At 42.6% G+C, this 15463-nt stretch overlaps 1 protein-coding gene across 1 annotated transcript; it reads left to right on the plus strand.

Annotated features, from left to right (window-relative positions):
- Positions 1-10705: 10705 nt before the first annotated feature.
- On the plus strand, positions 10706-11368 carry LOC117340373 (involucrin-like). Its single transcript, XM_033902135.1, has one exon. The coding sequence runs from the start codon at positions 10706-10708 to the stop codon at positions 11366-11368; it is 663 nt and encodes a 220-aa protein (XP_033758026.1).
- Positions 11369-15463: the final 4095 nt, after the last annotated feature.

Consider the following 15463-nt stretch of genomic DNA (forward strand, 5'->3'; position numbering starts at 1 on the left):
CATTAAAATGTACGGCCATTGACATCAACATTATATATCTGTATCATTAAAATGTACGGCCATTGACATCAACATTATGTGTATATCTGTATCATTAAAATGTACGGCCATCAACATCAACATCATATATCTGTATCATTAAAATGTACGGCCATTGACATCAACATTATATATCTGTATCATTAAAATGTACGGCCATTGACATCAACATTATATATCTGTATCATTAAAATGTACGGCCATTGACATCAACATTATATATCTGTATCATTAAAATGTACGGCCATTGACATCAACATTACATGTATATCTGTATCATTAAAATGTACGACCATTGACATCAACATTATATATCTGTATCATTAAAATGTACGGCCATTGACATCAACATTATGTGTATATCTGTATCATTAAAATGTACGGCCATTGACATCAACGTTATATATCTGTATCAACATTACGTGTATATCTGTATCTCCTTATTAAAGTATAACAGGAGATCGTTGATCGTCACATGATATTAGCTCACGTTGTCTACACATCAACCTCCACCCGAGGTAGGATCGAGGCAGGTTTATTGTCAGATCAACCTCCACCCGAGGTAGGATCGAGGCAGGTTTATTGTCAGATCAACCTCCACCCGAGGTAGGAGGCAGGTTTATTGTCAGATCAACCTCCACCCGAGGTAGGAGGCAGGTTTATTGTCAGATCAACCTCCACCCGAGGTAGGATCGAGGCAGGTTTATTGTCAGATCAACCTCCACCCGAGGTAGGATCGAGGCAGATTTATTGTCAGATCAACCTCCACCCGAGGTAGGAGGCAGGTTTATTGTCAGATCAACCTCCACCCGAGGTAGGATCGAGGCAGGTTTATTGTCAGATCAACCTCCACCCGAGGTAGGATCGAGGCAGGTTTATTGTCAGATCAACCTCCACCCAAGGTAGGAGGCAGGTTTATTGTCAGATCAACCTCCACCCGAGGTAGGAGGCAGGTTTATTGTCAGATCAACCTCCACCCGAGGTAGGAGGCAGGTTTATTGTCAGATCAACCTCCACCCGAGGTAGGATCGAGGCAGGTTTATTGTCAGATCAACCTCCACCCGAGGTAGGATCGAGGCAGGTTTATTGTCAGATCAACCTCCACCCGAGGTAGGATTGAGGCAGATTTATTGTCAGATCAACCTCCACCCAATGTTCTAGGATATGAATGTTTCATTTTGTGTCAGAGGTTAAAGTATTGCCCCTGGGTTTTGGAGGGGTTTTTTTTGCTTGTTTTTTTTAGGATAAATATCTATAACAGTACATGCTTCTCTTGTTTCCTTTGATCTGATATTTATTCTTGGAATTCCTTTATGTATCGTCATCATATCGAAATCTTACAATAGATCAGAGCTACCATTACACTGAATTCCCAGCACTGTCCCCACGTCACCCGATGACTGGAGCAGATCTTGAGATTACTGACCGATAAATCACAAGACGACACTCCATGCGGTCCTAAGGGTCCCCTAAACAACACCTTGGGTCATTATAAGAACTGGTCAGGCTTAGCAATCGAGCCGCCCGATTTAGATTTTCTCTATAATAACACTCATTTCCACCACTTACGAGAAAATGATGGCAATTTCCAAATGAAATATTATTCTGTAGCTGAGCACCAATCATCGATGAGAAAAGACGATGATGACGTTAACTATCCTATAGAAGTGGTTAAACCGGGTGAGCCTCGTACAAATGTACAATGTTTCCTCGTCACCCCATTTGATCCGGTCACAAGTTTTCTGTCCAGTAGTTCTGATCCATCAATGTCCCCCACTAATCAACGACACATCTCTTCCACTTCTTTTCATTAAATACTTAAAACAAAACAATTTCATAGATGAGCAGAACCAGTATCGTTATTCAAACTAGAAATTACTTGAGAGTAAATTTCCCTATCACCGGCACGGTTGGTTAGATTTGGTTGTTTAACATCCCATCAACACAATAAGGTCAGTTTAGGACTGTCGGAATTCATGGAGCTGTGAAATTTCCAATTTCTACAGTGGACATATTGTCTACAGATGTGATGACTATATAGGACGCAGTTCCTTTGACCTATAACAAGTATCTGGTCACCTCCAGCCGTCCTAAAATGACCAAAATAGCCAATAGTCAATGATAGGACATTTAACAATACTAAACCTCGCCTCCTGTGATCACTTTGGGTCCTCAGAATTACTGCCAAGTCCTAGAAGGACAAAGAAACTGTATAATGTCACTATACTACTAGTTCAATTCACTAATGAATACAACTCAGAATTTGTTTCGAAGTGTGATAAAATCTTCTGGCTTTTGTAAATCCTTATTGCTGTCATTGTCATTGTGTGGAATTTCCATGGGAGAGATTGTGTGGAATTTCCATGGGAGAGATTGTGTGGAATTTCCATGGGAGAGATTGTGTAGAATTTCCATGGGAGAGATTGTGTTGAATTTCCATGGGAGAGATTGTGTGGAATTTCTATGGGAGAGATTGTATGGAATTTCCATGGGAGAGATTGTGTGGAATTTCCATGGGAGAGATTGTGTGGAATTTCCATGGGAGAGATTGTGTGGAATTTCTATGGGAGAGATTGTGTGGAATTTCCATGGGAGAGATTGTGTAGAATTTCCATGGGAGAGATTGTGTGGAATTTCCATGGGAGAGATTGTGTAGAATTTCCATGGGAGAGATTGTGTGGAATTTCCATGGGAGAGATTGTGTGGAAATTCTATGAGAGAGAGTGTGTTGAATTTCCATGGGAGAGATTGTGTTGAAATTCTATGAGAGAGATTGTGTGGAAATTCTATGAGAGAGAGTGTGTTGAATTTCCATGGGAGAGATTGTGTTGAAATTCTATGAGAGAGATTGTGTGGAATTTCCATGGGAGAGATTGTGTGGAATTTCCATGGGAGAGATTGTGTAGAATTTCCATGGGAGAGATTGTGTGGAATTTCCATGGGAGAGATTGTGTTGAAATTCTATGAGAGAGATTGTGTAGAATTTCCATGGGAGAGATTGTGTGGAATTTCCATGGGAGAGATTGTGTGGAATTTCCATGGGAGAGATGGGTTTTTTTTAAGCCTCATTTATTTAGCAACTTTGAGAAACTTAAGACATAAGACATAAATCCTATAAAGCCTTGGTTTCTGCTGGGCTAATAGAACTTTTGAATGATATAAATATGGTTTAGTGATAGTAAACCTGTGTCTAAATTCAAAATCAAAATTGGGAGTTTCCCTTTCTAAATGGTGTGGGTCACCAGGACTGAGTGTTGGAGGAGGGAGGGAGTGGCAGGACTGAGTGTTGGAGGAGGGAGGGAGTGGCAGGACTGAGTGTTGGAGAAGGGAGGGAGTGGCAGGACTAAGTGTTGGAGAAGGGAGGGAGTGGCAGGACTGAGTGTTGGAGGAGGGAGGGAGTGGCAGGACTAAGTGTTGGAGAAGGGAGGGAGTGGCAGGACTAAGTGTTGGAGGAGGGAGGGAGTGGCAGGACTAAGTGTTGGAGGAGGGAGGGAGTGGCAGGACTAAGTGTTGGAGGAGGGAGGGAGTGGCAGGACTGAGTGTTGGAGGAGGGAGGGAGTGGCAGGACTAAGTGTTGGAGGAGGGAGGGAGTGGCAGGACTAAGTGTTGGAGGAGGGAGGGAGTGGCAAGACTGAGTGTTGGAGGAGGGAGGGAGTGGCAGGACTAAGTGTTGGAGGAGGGAGGGAGTGGCAGGACTAAGTGTTGGAGGAGGGAGGGAGTGGCAGGACTGAGTGTTGGAGGAGGGAGGGAGTGGCAGGACTAAGTGTTGGAGGAGGGAGGGAGTGGCAGGACTGAGTGTTGGAGAAGGGAGGGAGTGGCAGGACTAAGTGTTGGAGAAGGGAGGGAGTGGCAGGACTAAGTGTTGGAGGAGGGAGGGAGTGGCAGGACTAAGTGTTGGAGGAGGGAGGGAGTGGCAGGACTAAGTGTTGGAGGAGGGAGGGAGTGGCAAGACTGAGTGTTGGAGGAGGGAGGGAGTGGCAGGACTAAGTGTTGGAGGAGGGAGGGAGTGGCAGGACTAAGTGTTGGAGGAGGGAGGGAGTGGCAGGACTGAGTGTTGGAGGAGGGAGGGAGTGGCAGGACTAAGTGTTGGAGGAGGGAGGGAGTGGCAGGACTGAGTGTTGGAGGAGGGGGGGAGTGGCAGGACTAAGTGTTGGAGGAGGGAGGGAGTGGCAGGACTGAGTGTTGGAGGAGGGAGGGAGTGGCAGGACTAAGTGTTGGAGAAGGGAGGGAGTGGCAGGACTAAGTGTTGGAGAAGGGAGGGAGTGGCAGGACTAAGTGTTGGAGGAGGGAGGGAGTGGCAGGACTAAGTGTTGGAGGAGGGAGGGAGTGGCAGGACTGAGTGTTGGAGGAGGGAGGGAGTGGCAGGACTGAGTGTTGGAGAAGGGAGGGAGTGGCAGGACTAAGTGTTGGAGAAGGGAGGGAGTGGCAGGACTAAGTGTTGGAGGAGGGAGGGAGTGGCAGGACTAAGTGTTGGAGGAGGGAGGGAGTGGCAAGACTGAGTGTTGGAGGAGGGAGGGAGTGGCAGGACTGAGTGTTGGAGGAGGGAGGGAGTGGCAGGACTAAGTGTTGGAGGAGGGGGGAGTGGCAGGACTGAGTGTTGGAGGAGGGAGGGAGTGGCAGGACTAAGTGTTGGAGGAGGGAGGGAGTGGCAGGACTAAGTGTTGGAGGAGGGAGGGAGTGGCAGGAATGCTACTCACTGCAGGATTCCTGTCAAATTTCTGGAATTTCTTCTTTCATATGCCAAGATGATTACTGTATTTATTCTGTAATAAACCCAAGGGGCCAACACAAAATATTTTCAGGAGGCCAACACAAAATTTTTTATTTAAAGTATTGGGTGGCTTCTCACAAGACAATGAAAGAGGAAAGAGCATTTGTTCCGAATTTTCATTGACCTGAGATTAAACACGGGTTGACTTTATCTATAGTTACTAATGTATAAATACGATATTAGTTGTAGAACTTCTACTTATTGTGGTTAAACTAAGAGAAACAGAGATCAAAGTCCTGCAGCAGATATCTTTTTCATGAAAACTAATTTCCATGAATCTCAATTGAATTGATTTCTTCAGTAAATGGGCAAGTAAATTCTGAGAAAAACACATTGGAACTCTCCTGTGTTGGAGATACAGAACACAGTACTGGAGATGTACCTTAAACTATCTACTGCTTAGAATAAACCATGGATTGAACAGAATTACAAACTCTACACATGTAACAAAAACGACCAGATGAGTTTATATCAAACCACATTGTGACCTTCTAGTTTTGGCGTCAAAAAATATTGTCATATACATTTTATCATTTGTTTAAAACAATATATCATATGATTTTTGAGACATTCTACATGCAAAACTCCCTGACGATGATGAGAATTACTATAGTTTGGGGAAATACAAACCGTTCAGCACCCCCCATAATTAGACGTATACAATACATTATCTCTCACCACTGAAAGTCCATTTAGATATTAAATCTAAAACGCCCCTTTAAAAACGGTATCAAACATACGTTACAGACCTCCAACCACTTGTAATGGAGTTTACTGACGAGACAAATGCGTGTAGAATATGTCGAGATATACCCTCCGATAGCCGAGAGTTACTACCTTGTGTCGTAACAGAAGCTATAAGCCAGCGTCCATCAATAACGTAAGCAGTGGCACACAGCTCCCTTTAAGACATTCGTGTGACGGAGGAGAAATGGGAACAAATACACTCCGGGCTATCTTTACCGTTTAATGGTATCTTTCTACACTTATATTCCGTCCCTTTATGCTATGATAGCTCAGTAAATTATGAAAGCTGCCAGATTTGCCATCATTACAGTGTAGTATTGGACTTCCTCTACACACTATCCTCTCCTGTAATGTTTTATATCACTGTAAACTCCAACATTTGTGACGTTTTTTACGATTTTATGACGATATTGTGAGTATCTTACACGGAGATATATTACCAGTTTGTTACTGCCATCTTATACGTTGTTAAATAGCAGATAAGATGGAAAGTCTCTGTCAGAAAAAACGTCTGACTCGTAAACTGTCTGAATGTGTACCTCCTCATCACCGTGCATGGAGAACGGAGGTAAAAAGTAACGGTTTCTATAGGGAGTTGTGATGGTCCATATACCATAAACGTCTTACACTTAACACGGACGTTTATCCTCACATACAACTCCCAACTGATACATTTCCTGTAAATAGAAATCCTATAGGCTGTAATTTGGACACCTACATAAACCTAATGCTCAAATACTTTCCACTGTTCTCCCTTTCCACCAACACCAGACCCAAATTCCATCAATATTCCTTAACTTGAATTTATCTAAATGATAGCATTACAGAATTTCAGGAAAGTTCCTGGACTAAGATAAGATTTTTTCCTAAATCGATAATGCTTTCCAATGGACAATGTTTAAAGTTAAGGAATTATTGTAAGGAAGGCTAATTTGATTGGTTTATTGAACTACAATATACATGGATTGGCTGATTACTATGGCAGACATGTGCTACCTGCTGCCAGATAAATACTCTATCTCTAGACCCCCCCCCCCCCCCCCCCCTTATTTGTATCACCCCCAGATTGTCCTTAATATTCCCCCCCCCCCCCCCCCCCCCCCCCCCCAATGTCATCATTGGTGTATGTTATATGGTATATGGTACTTCCAATACACAAAAAGCCCAAAGGGCCTGTATTGTCACCTGTCAGTAAACCTGTCAACCTCCCCCTACTGGCCCAATATCTTGTATTTCTTATTCTTTTTTTCAATCTTCCCCATCTTATTCCTCATTTCCCAGAAATAACTGAAGCTACAGAACCCCAAGTGATTCACACCTTATATTCCATACAGGTCTCCGAGACGTAATTATACATATATACAACAGCAGCCCTCTTTCAAAACCTAAGGTAGCCTTAAACTGGCTGGAATTTAACAGCCTTGTCAACTTTTGAGATGTGACTTGGTCACCAGCCTAAAAAAAACTAAACATTGATCGGTGCATACCCTACCATAAAAGGTCACATTTTCCATTTTCTCCATGAAAATAGAAAAGAAAAATAGCCGAGTGTTGTCGATTGTGATAGAGCCGTTATCAGCCTAGACGAAATGTTAAACCGATATTAAAGATAAAGTTTGTCTGCTGGCTTGAAATCATTGGATTATTGGTCATGACTGACACAAGATTTTTACGGCACCGGACAGGAAGATGGCCAAAGATTCCTCAGGCAATTATCGTTACTTTAAAAGCCAGACGAGACTTTATAAACTTAAGACAATCACTTCAGATTTTTTTACCTATAGGTTTCAAACACAAGTACGAAAGGTAGACAAAAACCTTTTACCAAATTTTATAGTCATAGACAATTCTCATACCCAGAGAAACTTTCATCCTCAGGCTACAGATAGAGTCCACTCTCTACTACATATCTGTCCATGGAGGTCAGAACCTGGAGTAGAGGGGACAGAAAACTACACAGGGGTTCAACTTTGGAACATCTATTTGAATATAAATCAAACATAGAGACCCCTACAGAGTCAGACTAAACTTGGGATCTTATCTTTTCTCTTCTTTCCTCACAACTTTCTTCTTCCTAACGTCTCCCTTGACAATGCCTCACTTTTGGCCTTTAGTTGAGCGTTCGTCCCTGTGAGGAAGGCTTTGGGTTCTGTCCCCTGGCCGAGACATACCAGAGTCATTAAAAATGGTAGTTACCACTCCTGCTTAGAGCTTAGTATTTCGGGAGTGGGACGACTAGTTCACCCGTTGTCAGTATAATGTGACCGGGTGGGGTGTGCTGCTGGGTGTCTTCGGCAGTATGCTTCAGTGAGGTAGCACAATAAATCGGCAAAGGTTCCGGCCTATTACAAGGAGACTTAACACGAACAAACGGCCGCCTTCCAAAACACACATATGCAACCAACACACGCATGGATATTGCATACACGGGAGGCCGTCCTTAAATGACCTTAGCTGTTGATAGGAGGTTAAACAAATCAAACCAAACCAAATTCCCCTCGGAGGCCGGGGTTTGATTCCCCGATCAGACGTGAAAAAGTATGGGGTCACCTGCCCGACCATGTGGGTTTTCCCTGGGTTCTCCGCTTTCCTCCCACAATAAGACCTATCACACGCTTCCATCGGGGCCAACAACAGTGATTAAGAAAAGTTGATAAATAAAAGTTGACTCGTTTTGCAACTGTTGTAAAATAATTTTGCAACAGTTGTAAAATAATGATAAATATGATCGCCAAGAACTTACCTCCACATTTAAATGGCGTATCCCTGTATACCATCCACAGAAAAACACAACTGTAGATCCTTAACACTGTTATTCCAGAATTCAATACTTAAATATTTGCTGAAATTTTTCTTTTTATATAATCCATAATTTTTTTTTTAGAAAATTGATCTATCGATACAATTATGTACTTAAAATATCCACACTGATAGGAGCCTTTCTCCCAGGATAAACATGTATAACCAGGTCTACAATGTCCTTATAATCATCGGCTATTGTACCCAGACTCCAGGGTATATACTGAGTTCCGATTGACTGAATTCCTGCTGTAGATAGAAAATAAATGTCAGGAAAATGCTTTTATCTTTCAAAATACAACACAAGGCTTTGGATTTTGTACACATGAGTAATAAAGACATGTTCAAATAAACTTGAATACTTTTTAGGGTATGTCACGTCCCTCAATACATAGGAATATACAGGTGTATATCAATTGTCAGATGGTTCAAAACTATACCACAATATCCTAAACTAACATAATATCCTAAACTATGACAGAATATCCTAAACTATGACAGAATATCCTAAACTATGACAGAATATCCTAAACTATGACAGAATATCCTAAACTAGAACAGAATATCCTAAACTATGACATAATATCCTAACCTATGACAGAATATCCTAAACTATGACAGAATATCCTAAACTACAACAGAATATCCTAAACTATGACAGAATATCCTAAACTATGACAGAATATCCTAAACTATAACATAACATCCAAAGATGGTTTATTTTGTTTTACAAATTTGAAATTATTCCCAGCACTCGACCATAATATCCTGACATGGTAGGGATTCCATTGTTTTACAGCCATAAAACACTACAATAATAAAACCTAGAATTATCTGTCTCCATACAGAAAGACAATGCTTAAATCATAAATGTTAAAACATCCCAGCACATCAGTACAGGTGAATATACCTGGTACCTGGCGTACCTGAACAACTGCATCCTACTATCCACACCTATTTCGTTAAAGACAGGCGTACCTGTACAAATGTATCCTCCAATTCACACCTGATACCTATAAGACTGTCGTACCTGTATAAATGTATCATCCGATTCACACCTGATACCTATAAGACTGTCGTACCTGTATACCTGATACCTATAAGACTGTCGTACCTGTATAAATGTATCCTCCAATTCACACCTGATACCTATAAGACTGTCGTACCTGTATAAATGTATCCTCCGATTCACACCTGATACCTATAAGACTGTCGTACCTGTATACCTGATACCTATAAGTCTGTCGTACCTGTATAAATGTATCCTCCAATTCACACCTGATACCTATAAGACTGTCGTACCTGTATACCTGATACCTATAAGTCTGTCGTACCTGTACAAATGTATCCTCCAATTCACACCTGATACCTATAAGACTGTCGTACCTGTATAAATGTATCCTCCAATTCACACCTGTACGACTCTAGGTAGCTGATCCCTATAAACTGACTCCCTGTACACATTACACTTTCATGCTGTCAATGTTTACTCTCCTGAGCCATTAATTCATCAATATTAAATCTACCTTGGACACCTTTGATGTCCCCACCTCCTCAGTAGCCACCTGGGCACACGTGTGTCATGCATGGTCTGCTTAACAAGATTATCACATAATCATCTTAAAGAAAGCCTGGAAAGATTTCAATTTTCTAAAATGTTTCAAATTCATTGTTTAATTTAAATTTACAGAGATCCAAATGAACTGCTTATAAAAAAGACACAAAACAAAATTGTAAGCTCACAAATATCTAAAACATATTAATTTGAAGATTTATTAAGCTGACAGTATTTACAAAACAAAAGACCTTGAGCAATGTGATGTTTATTCATGTACACAGTCAGCTTAACAGAGTGAAACCAAAAATGTTAAAACATTTAAAGTTTTAAAGGTCTTTTTTAATTTCTTCTTTGATAATCTACCTAATTCCAAATGTAATTATATCATTGTCAGATTGATGATGTTTTATGTCTGAGCAGTAGTATGATACAACATCGGCTTTTCACAGAAACTCAAACAAAACGTACAGATTAAACTGACAAATCTTGAAACACCCAATTATGAATTATAAATCATAAACAAAACCTGTCTCCCCTATAAGCAACAGTAGATCAGTCAGTATTAATGAAATATTGTTTAAAGATGAATAAAGAGGGGAGACAGAATATTTTTCTGGATGCTGAATTAGTGAGATAACAATGAGTTAATCCCTGTTTATTGTAGGAGAATTATCTACATCAGTTCTAAGTGACAGTATGATGTACCTAATGTGTGTGATCAAGTGAAACAAAACATTGTGGATCAATTCAGGTGAGAGCTAGTAGTCCTCACAGGGGACTCAGGGGAGATCATGGATCTACTGGGGACTCAGGAGGGAGTCATAGATCTCCCAGGGACTCAGGAGAGAGTCATAGATCTCCCAGGGACTCAGGAGGGAGTCATAGATCTCCCAGGGACTCAGGAGGGAGTCATACATCTCCCAGGGACTCAGGAGGGAGTCATACATCTCCCAGGGACTCAGGAGGGAGTCATACATCTCCCAGGGACTCAGGAGGGAGTCATACATCTCCCAGGGACTCAGGAGGGAGTCATACATCTCCCAGGGACTCAGGAGGGAGTCATACATCTCCCAGGGACTCAGGAGGGAGTCATACATCTCCCAGAGACTCAGGAGGGAGTCATACATCTCCCAGAGACTCAGGAGGGAGTCATAGATCTCCCAGGGACTCAGGAGGGAGTCATAGATCCCCCCCAGACTCAGGAGGGAGTCATAGATCTCCCAGGGACTCAGGAGGGAGTCATAGATCTCCCGGGGACTCAGGAGAGAGTCATAGATCTCCCAGGGACTCAGGAGGGAGTCATAGATCTTCCGGGGACTCGGGAGGGAGTCATAGATCTCCCAGGGACTCGGGAGGGAGTCATAGATCTCCCAGGGACTCAGGAGGGAGTCATAGATCTCCCAGGGACTCTGGAGGGAGTCATAGATCTCCCAGGGTCTCAGGAGAGATCATAGATCTCCCAGGGACTCAGGAGGGAGTCATAGATCTCCCAGGGTCTCAGGAGGGAGTCATAGATCTCCCAGGGTCTCAGGAGGGAGTCATAGATCTCCCAGAGACTCAGGAGGGAGTCATACATCTCCCAGAGACTTAGGAGGGAGTCATACATCTCCCAGGGTCTCAGGAGAGATCATAGATCTCCCAGGGACTCAGGAGAGATCATAGATCTCCCAGGGACTCAGGAGGGAGTCATACATCTCCCAGGGACTCAGGAGAGAGTCATAGATCTCCCAGGGTCTCAGGAGAGATCATAGATCTCCCAGGGACTCAGGAGGAAGTCATAGATCTCTAAGGGACTCAGGAGGGAGTCATACATCTCCTGGGGACTCAGTAGGGTGTCATAGATCTCTCAGGGACTCAGGAGGGAGTAATAGATCACCCGGGGACTCAGGAGGTAGTCATAGATCTCCGGGGACTCAGGAGGGAGTCATAGATCTCCAAGGGACTCAGGAGGGAGTCATAGATCTCCCAGGGACTCAGGAGGGAGTCATAGATCTCCCAGGGTCTCAGGAGAGATCATAGATCTCCAAGGGACTCAGGAGGGAGTCATAGATCTCCCGGGGACTCAGGAGAGAGTCATAGATCTCCGAGAAACTCAGGAGGGAGTCATATATCTCCCAGGGACTCAGGAGAGAGTCATAGATCTCCCGGGGACTCAGGAGAGAGTCATAGATCTCCCGGGGACTCAGGAGAGAGTCATAGATCTCCCAGGGACTCAGGAGGGAGTCATATATCTCCCAGGGACTCAGGAGAGAGTCATAGATCCTGGGGACTCAGGAGGGAGGAATAGATCAATTCAGTTGAGAGCTAGGTAGTTCTCTGGGCTCAGGAGGGAATACAAGAGGCCCAGAGGGCCTATATCGCTCACCTGGTTTCATGAAATATGAAACAAGAATGTTGCTTCAGTATATTTGTCGCTGGTATTGCTATGTCAATATATATCATAAGCATTTTATATGGGTACATGAACATTGGTTTTATTTTATACTAAAAATGCCAAAAAGTGCATTAATCCATGAAATGAAATTGACTTTTGGCGCGACCCCATAGGGATGCTACCACACAAATGTGAGTGATATCCATTGCTTAGTTTCAGAGAAGATCTTGTTTAGACTAATTGACCCCTTTTGACCCTGCCCTCTGCCCTTGGGGGGGGGGGGGAGGTGTCAGCTCCTTCCTTTATACAATTTTGAATCCCTACCCCTATAGGATGCTGCCAGTAAAACCATTGCTAAGTTTCAGAGAATAATTTGTTTAAATCAATTTAGCCGAATTGGCCCCCTTTTGGCCCCACCCCTCAGCCCCCTGGTGGCCTGGGTCAACCCCAACATTTGTACAATTTTGAATCCCCAACCCATAGCCATGCTACCATACAAATGTGAGTAATATACATTGCTTAGTTTCAGAGAAGAAGTTGTTTAAACAAATTGACCAATTTTGGCCCCACCTCTCAGGCCCCTTGGGGTTGGCCCCGTCATTTGTACAATTTCAAATTCCTACCCCAAGGTGATGCTACCAGTAAAATTTGAGAGATATCCATTGTTTGGTTCCAGAGAAGAAGTCAATTATATGAATATAGCCTGATTGACCACATTTGGCCCCGCCCCTCAGGCCCCTGGGGGGTCAGTTCCATCATTTGTACAATTTTGAATCCCCACCCCATAGTGATGCTACCAGGCAAATATGAGCGATATCCATTGCTCGGTTTCAGAGAAGAAGTTGTTTATATCAATATAGCTAAATTGACCACATTTGGCCCCGCCCCTCAGGCCCCTGGGGGGGCCAGCCCAATCATTTGTACAATTTTGAATCCTCACCCCATAGTGATGCTACCAGGCAAATATGTGCAATATCCATTGCTCGGTTTCAGAAAAGAAGTTGTTTATATCAATATAGACCAATTGACCCCTTTTGGCCCCGCCCCTCAGGCCCCTGGGGGGCCAGCCCCAATCATTTGTACAATTTTGAATCCTCACCCCATAGTGATGCTACCAGGCAAATATGAGCGATATCCATTGCTCGGTTTCAGAGAAGAAGTCGTTTATATCAATATAGCAAAATTGACCCCTTTTGACCCCCGCCCCTCAGGCCCCTGGGGGGCCAGCCACATCATTTGTACAATTTTTAGTCCCCTTCCCATAGGGATGCTTCTGACCAAATTTGATCAAATTCTGATCAGCGGTTATGAAGAAGAAGTCAATTGTTGACGGACGGACGGACAGACGGACGGACGACGGACGACGGATGCCACGGTATGGCATAAGCTCACCTTGGTCCTTGCAAAAGGAATGGACATCAGACAAAGCAAGCCTTCTCCATCATTCTCCATATGACTTAAGGAATGGACATCAGACAAAACAAGCCTTCTCCATCATTCTCCATATAACTTAAGGAATGGACATCAGACAAAGCAAGCCTTCTCCATCATTCTCCATATGACTTAAGGAATGGACATCAGACAAAACAAGCCTTCTCCATCATTCTCCATATAACTTAAGGAATGGACATCAGACAAAGCAAGCCTTCTCCATCATTCTCCATATGACTTAAGGAATGGACATCAGACAAAGCAAGCCTTCTCCATCATTCTCCATATGACTTAAGGAATGGACATCAGACAAAGCAAGCCTTCTCCATCATTCTCCATATAACTTAAGGAATGGACATCAGACAAAGCAAGCCTTCTCCATCATTCTCCATATGACTTAAGGAATGGACATCAGACAAAGCAAGCCTTCTCCATCATTCTCCATATGACTTAAGGAATGGACATCAGACAAAGCAAGCCTTCTCCATCATTCTCCATATGACTTAAGGAATGGACATCAGACAAAGCAAGCCTTCTCCATCATTCTCCATATGACTTAAGGAATGGACATCAGACAAAGCAAGCCTTTCTATATCATTCTCCATATGACTTAAGGAATGGACATCAGACAAAGCAAGCCTTCTCCATCATTCTCCATATGACTTAAGGACTGGACATCAGACAAAACAAGCCTTCTCCATCATTCTCCATATGACTTAAGGAATGGACATCAGACAAAGCAAGCCTTCTCCATCATTCTCCATATGACTTAAGGAATGGACATCAGACAAAGCAAGTCTTTTCCATCATTCTCCATATGACTTAAGGAATGGACATCAGACAAAACAAGCCTTCTCCATCATTCTCCATATGACTTAAGGAATGGACATCAGACAAAGCAAGCCTTCTCCATCATTCTCCATATGACTTAAGGAATGGACATCAGACAAAGCAAGCCTTCACCATCATTCTGCATATGACTTAAGGAATGGACATCAGACAAAGCAAGCCTTCTCCATCATTCTCCATATGACTTAAGGAATGGACATCAGACAAAGCAAGCCTTCTCTATCATTCTCCATATGACTTAAGTATATGATACAGTCATAGAAATTATTAAACAAATATATAAACACTTACATAGTGTCTCCGTGTTCCCACCAGACAAGGTATGTTATTACTCAGATATAAATTGTAATAAAAACGTTTTTATTTCTTCATCACATTCATCACATCCATGAAGTGACAAAATACGATCATTGAACAAAGATATAGAATCATCGACGACATCATTCACGGACTGGAAAGCAGCCATAAAGTTTTAAAGTCACAAACGCAATTATGGAAAACCTTGTAGAGAATATTTAAACATGGTCTATCACAATTAATTCATACTGTCAATTAGTGAAACTTATTCATGACCTGAACATGACATAAAGCGTGTCTTTAAAAGCTACAACAGATGTGTTCACGTTTCGTTTGAGGAGCTGTGTGATACATTTCAAGCTTCTAATTAATAATTTAAGTGATGTTTCTAGGTTTTATTAAATTTCATTTATCCTAAAACCATGTTCAGGGCTATAGCTATTTCCTTTGTGATAATTCACCTCGAGAACAAAGACATTTTACTACCCGTACATGCATCAATAATTTTTAAACATTCCGTATCATCAAACTTGCTGAAGACTTTTCCATGCCTAATAAGGTAGCTGTACACCCTAACACACATCGTCACCTTGAGAAC

This window comes from Pecten maximus, chromosome 13 (assembly GCF_902652985.1).
Source record: "Pecten maximus chromosome 13, xPecMax1.1, whole genome shotgun sequence".
NCBI classification, from domain to species: Eukaryota; Metazoa; Mollusca; class Bivalvia; order Pectinida; family Pectinidae; genus Pecten; species Pecten maximus.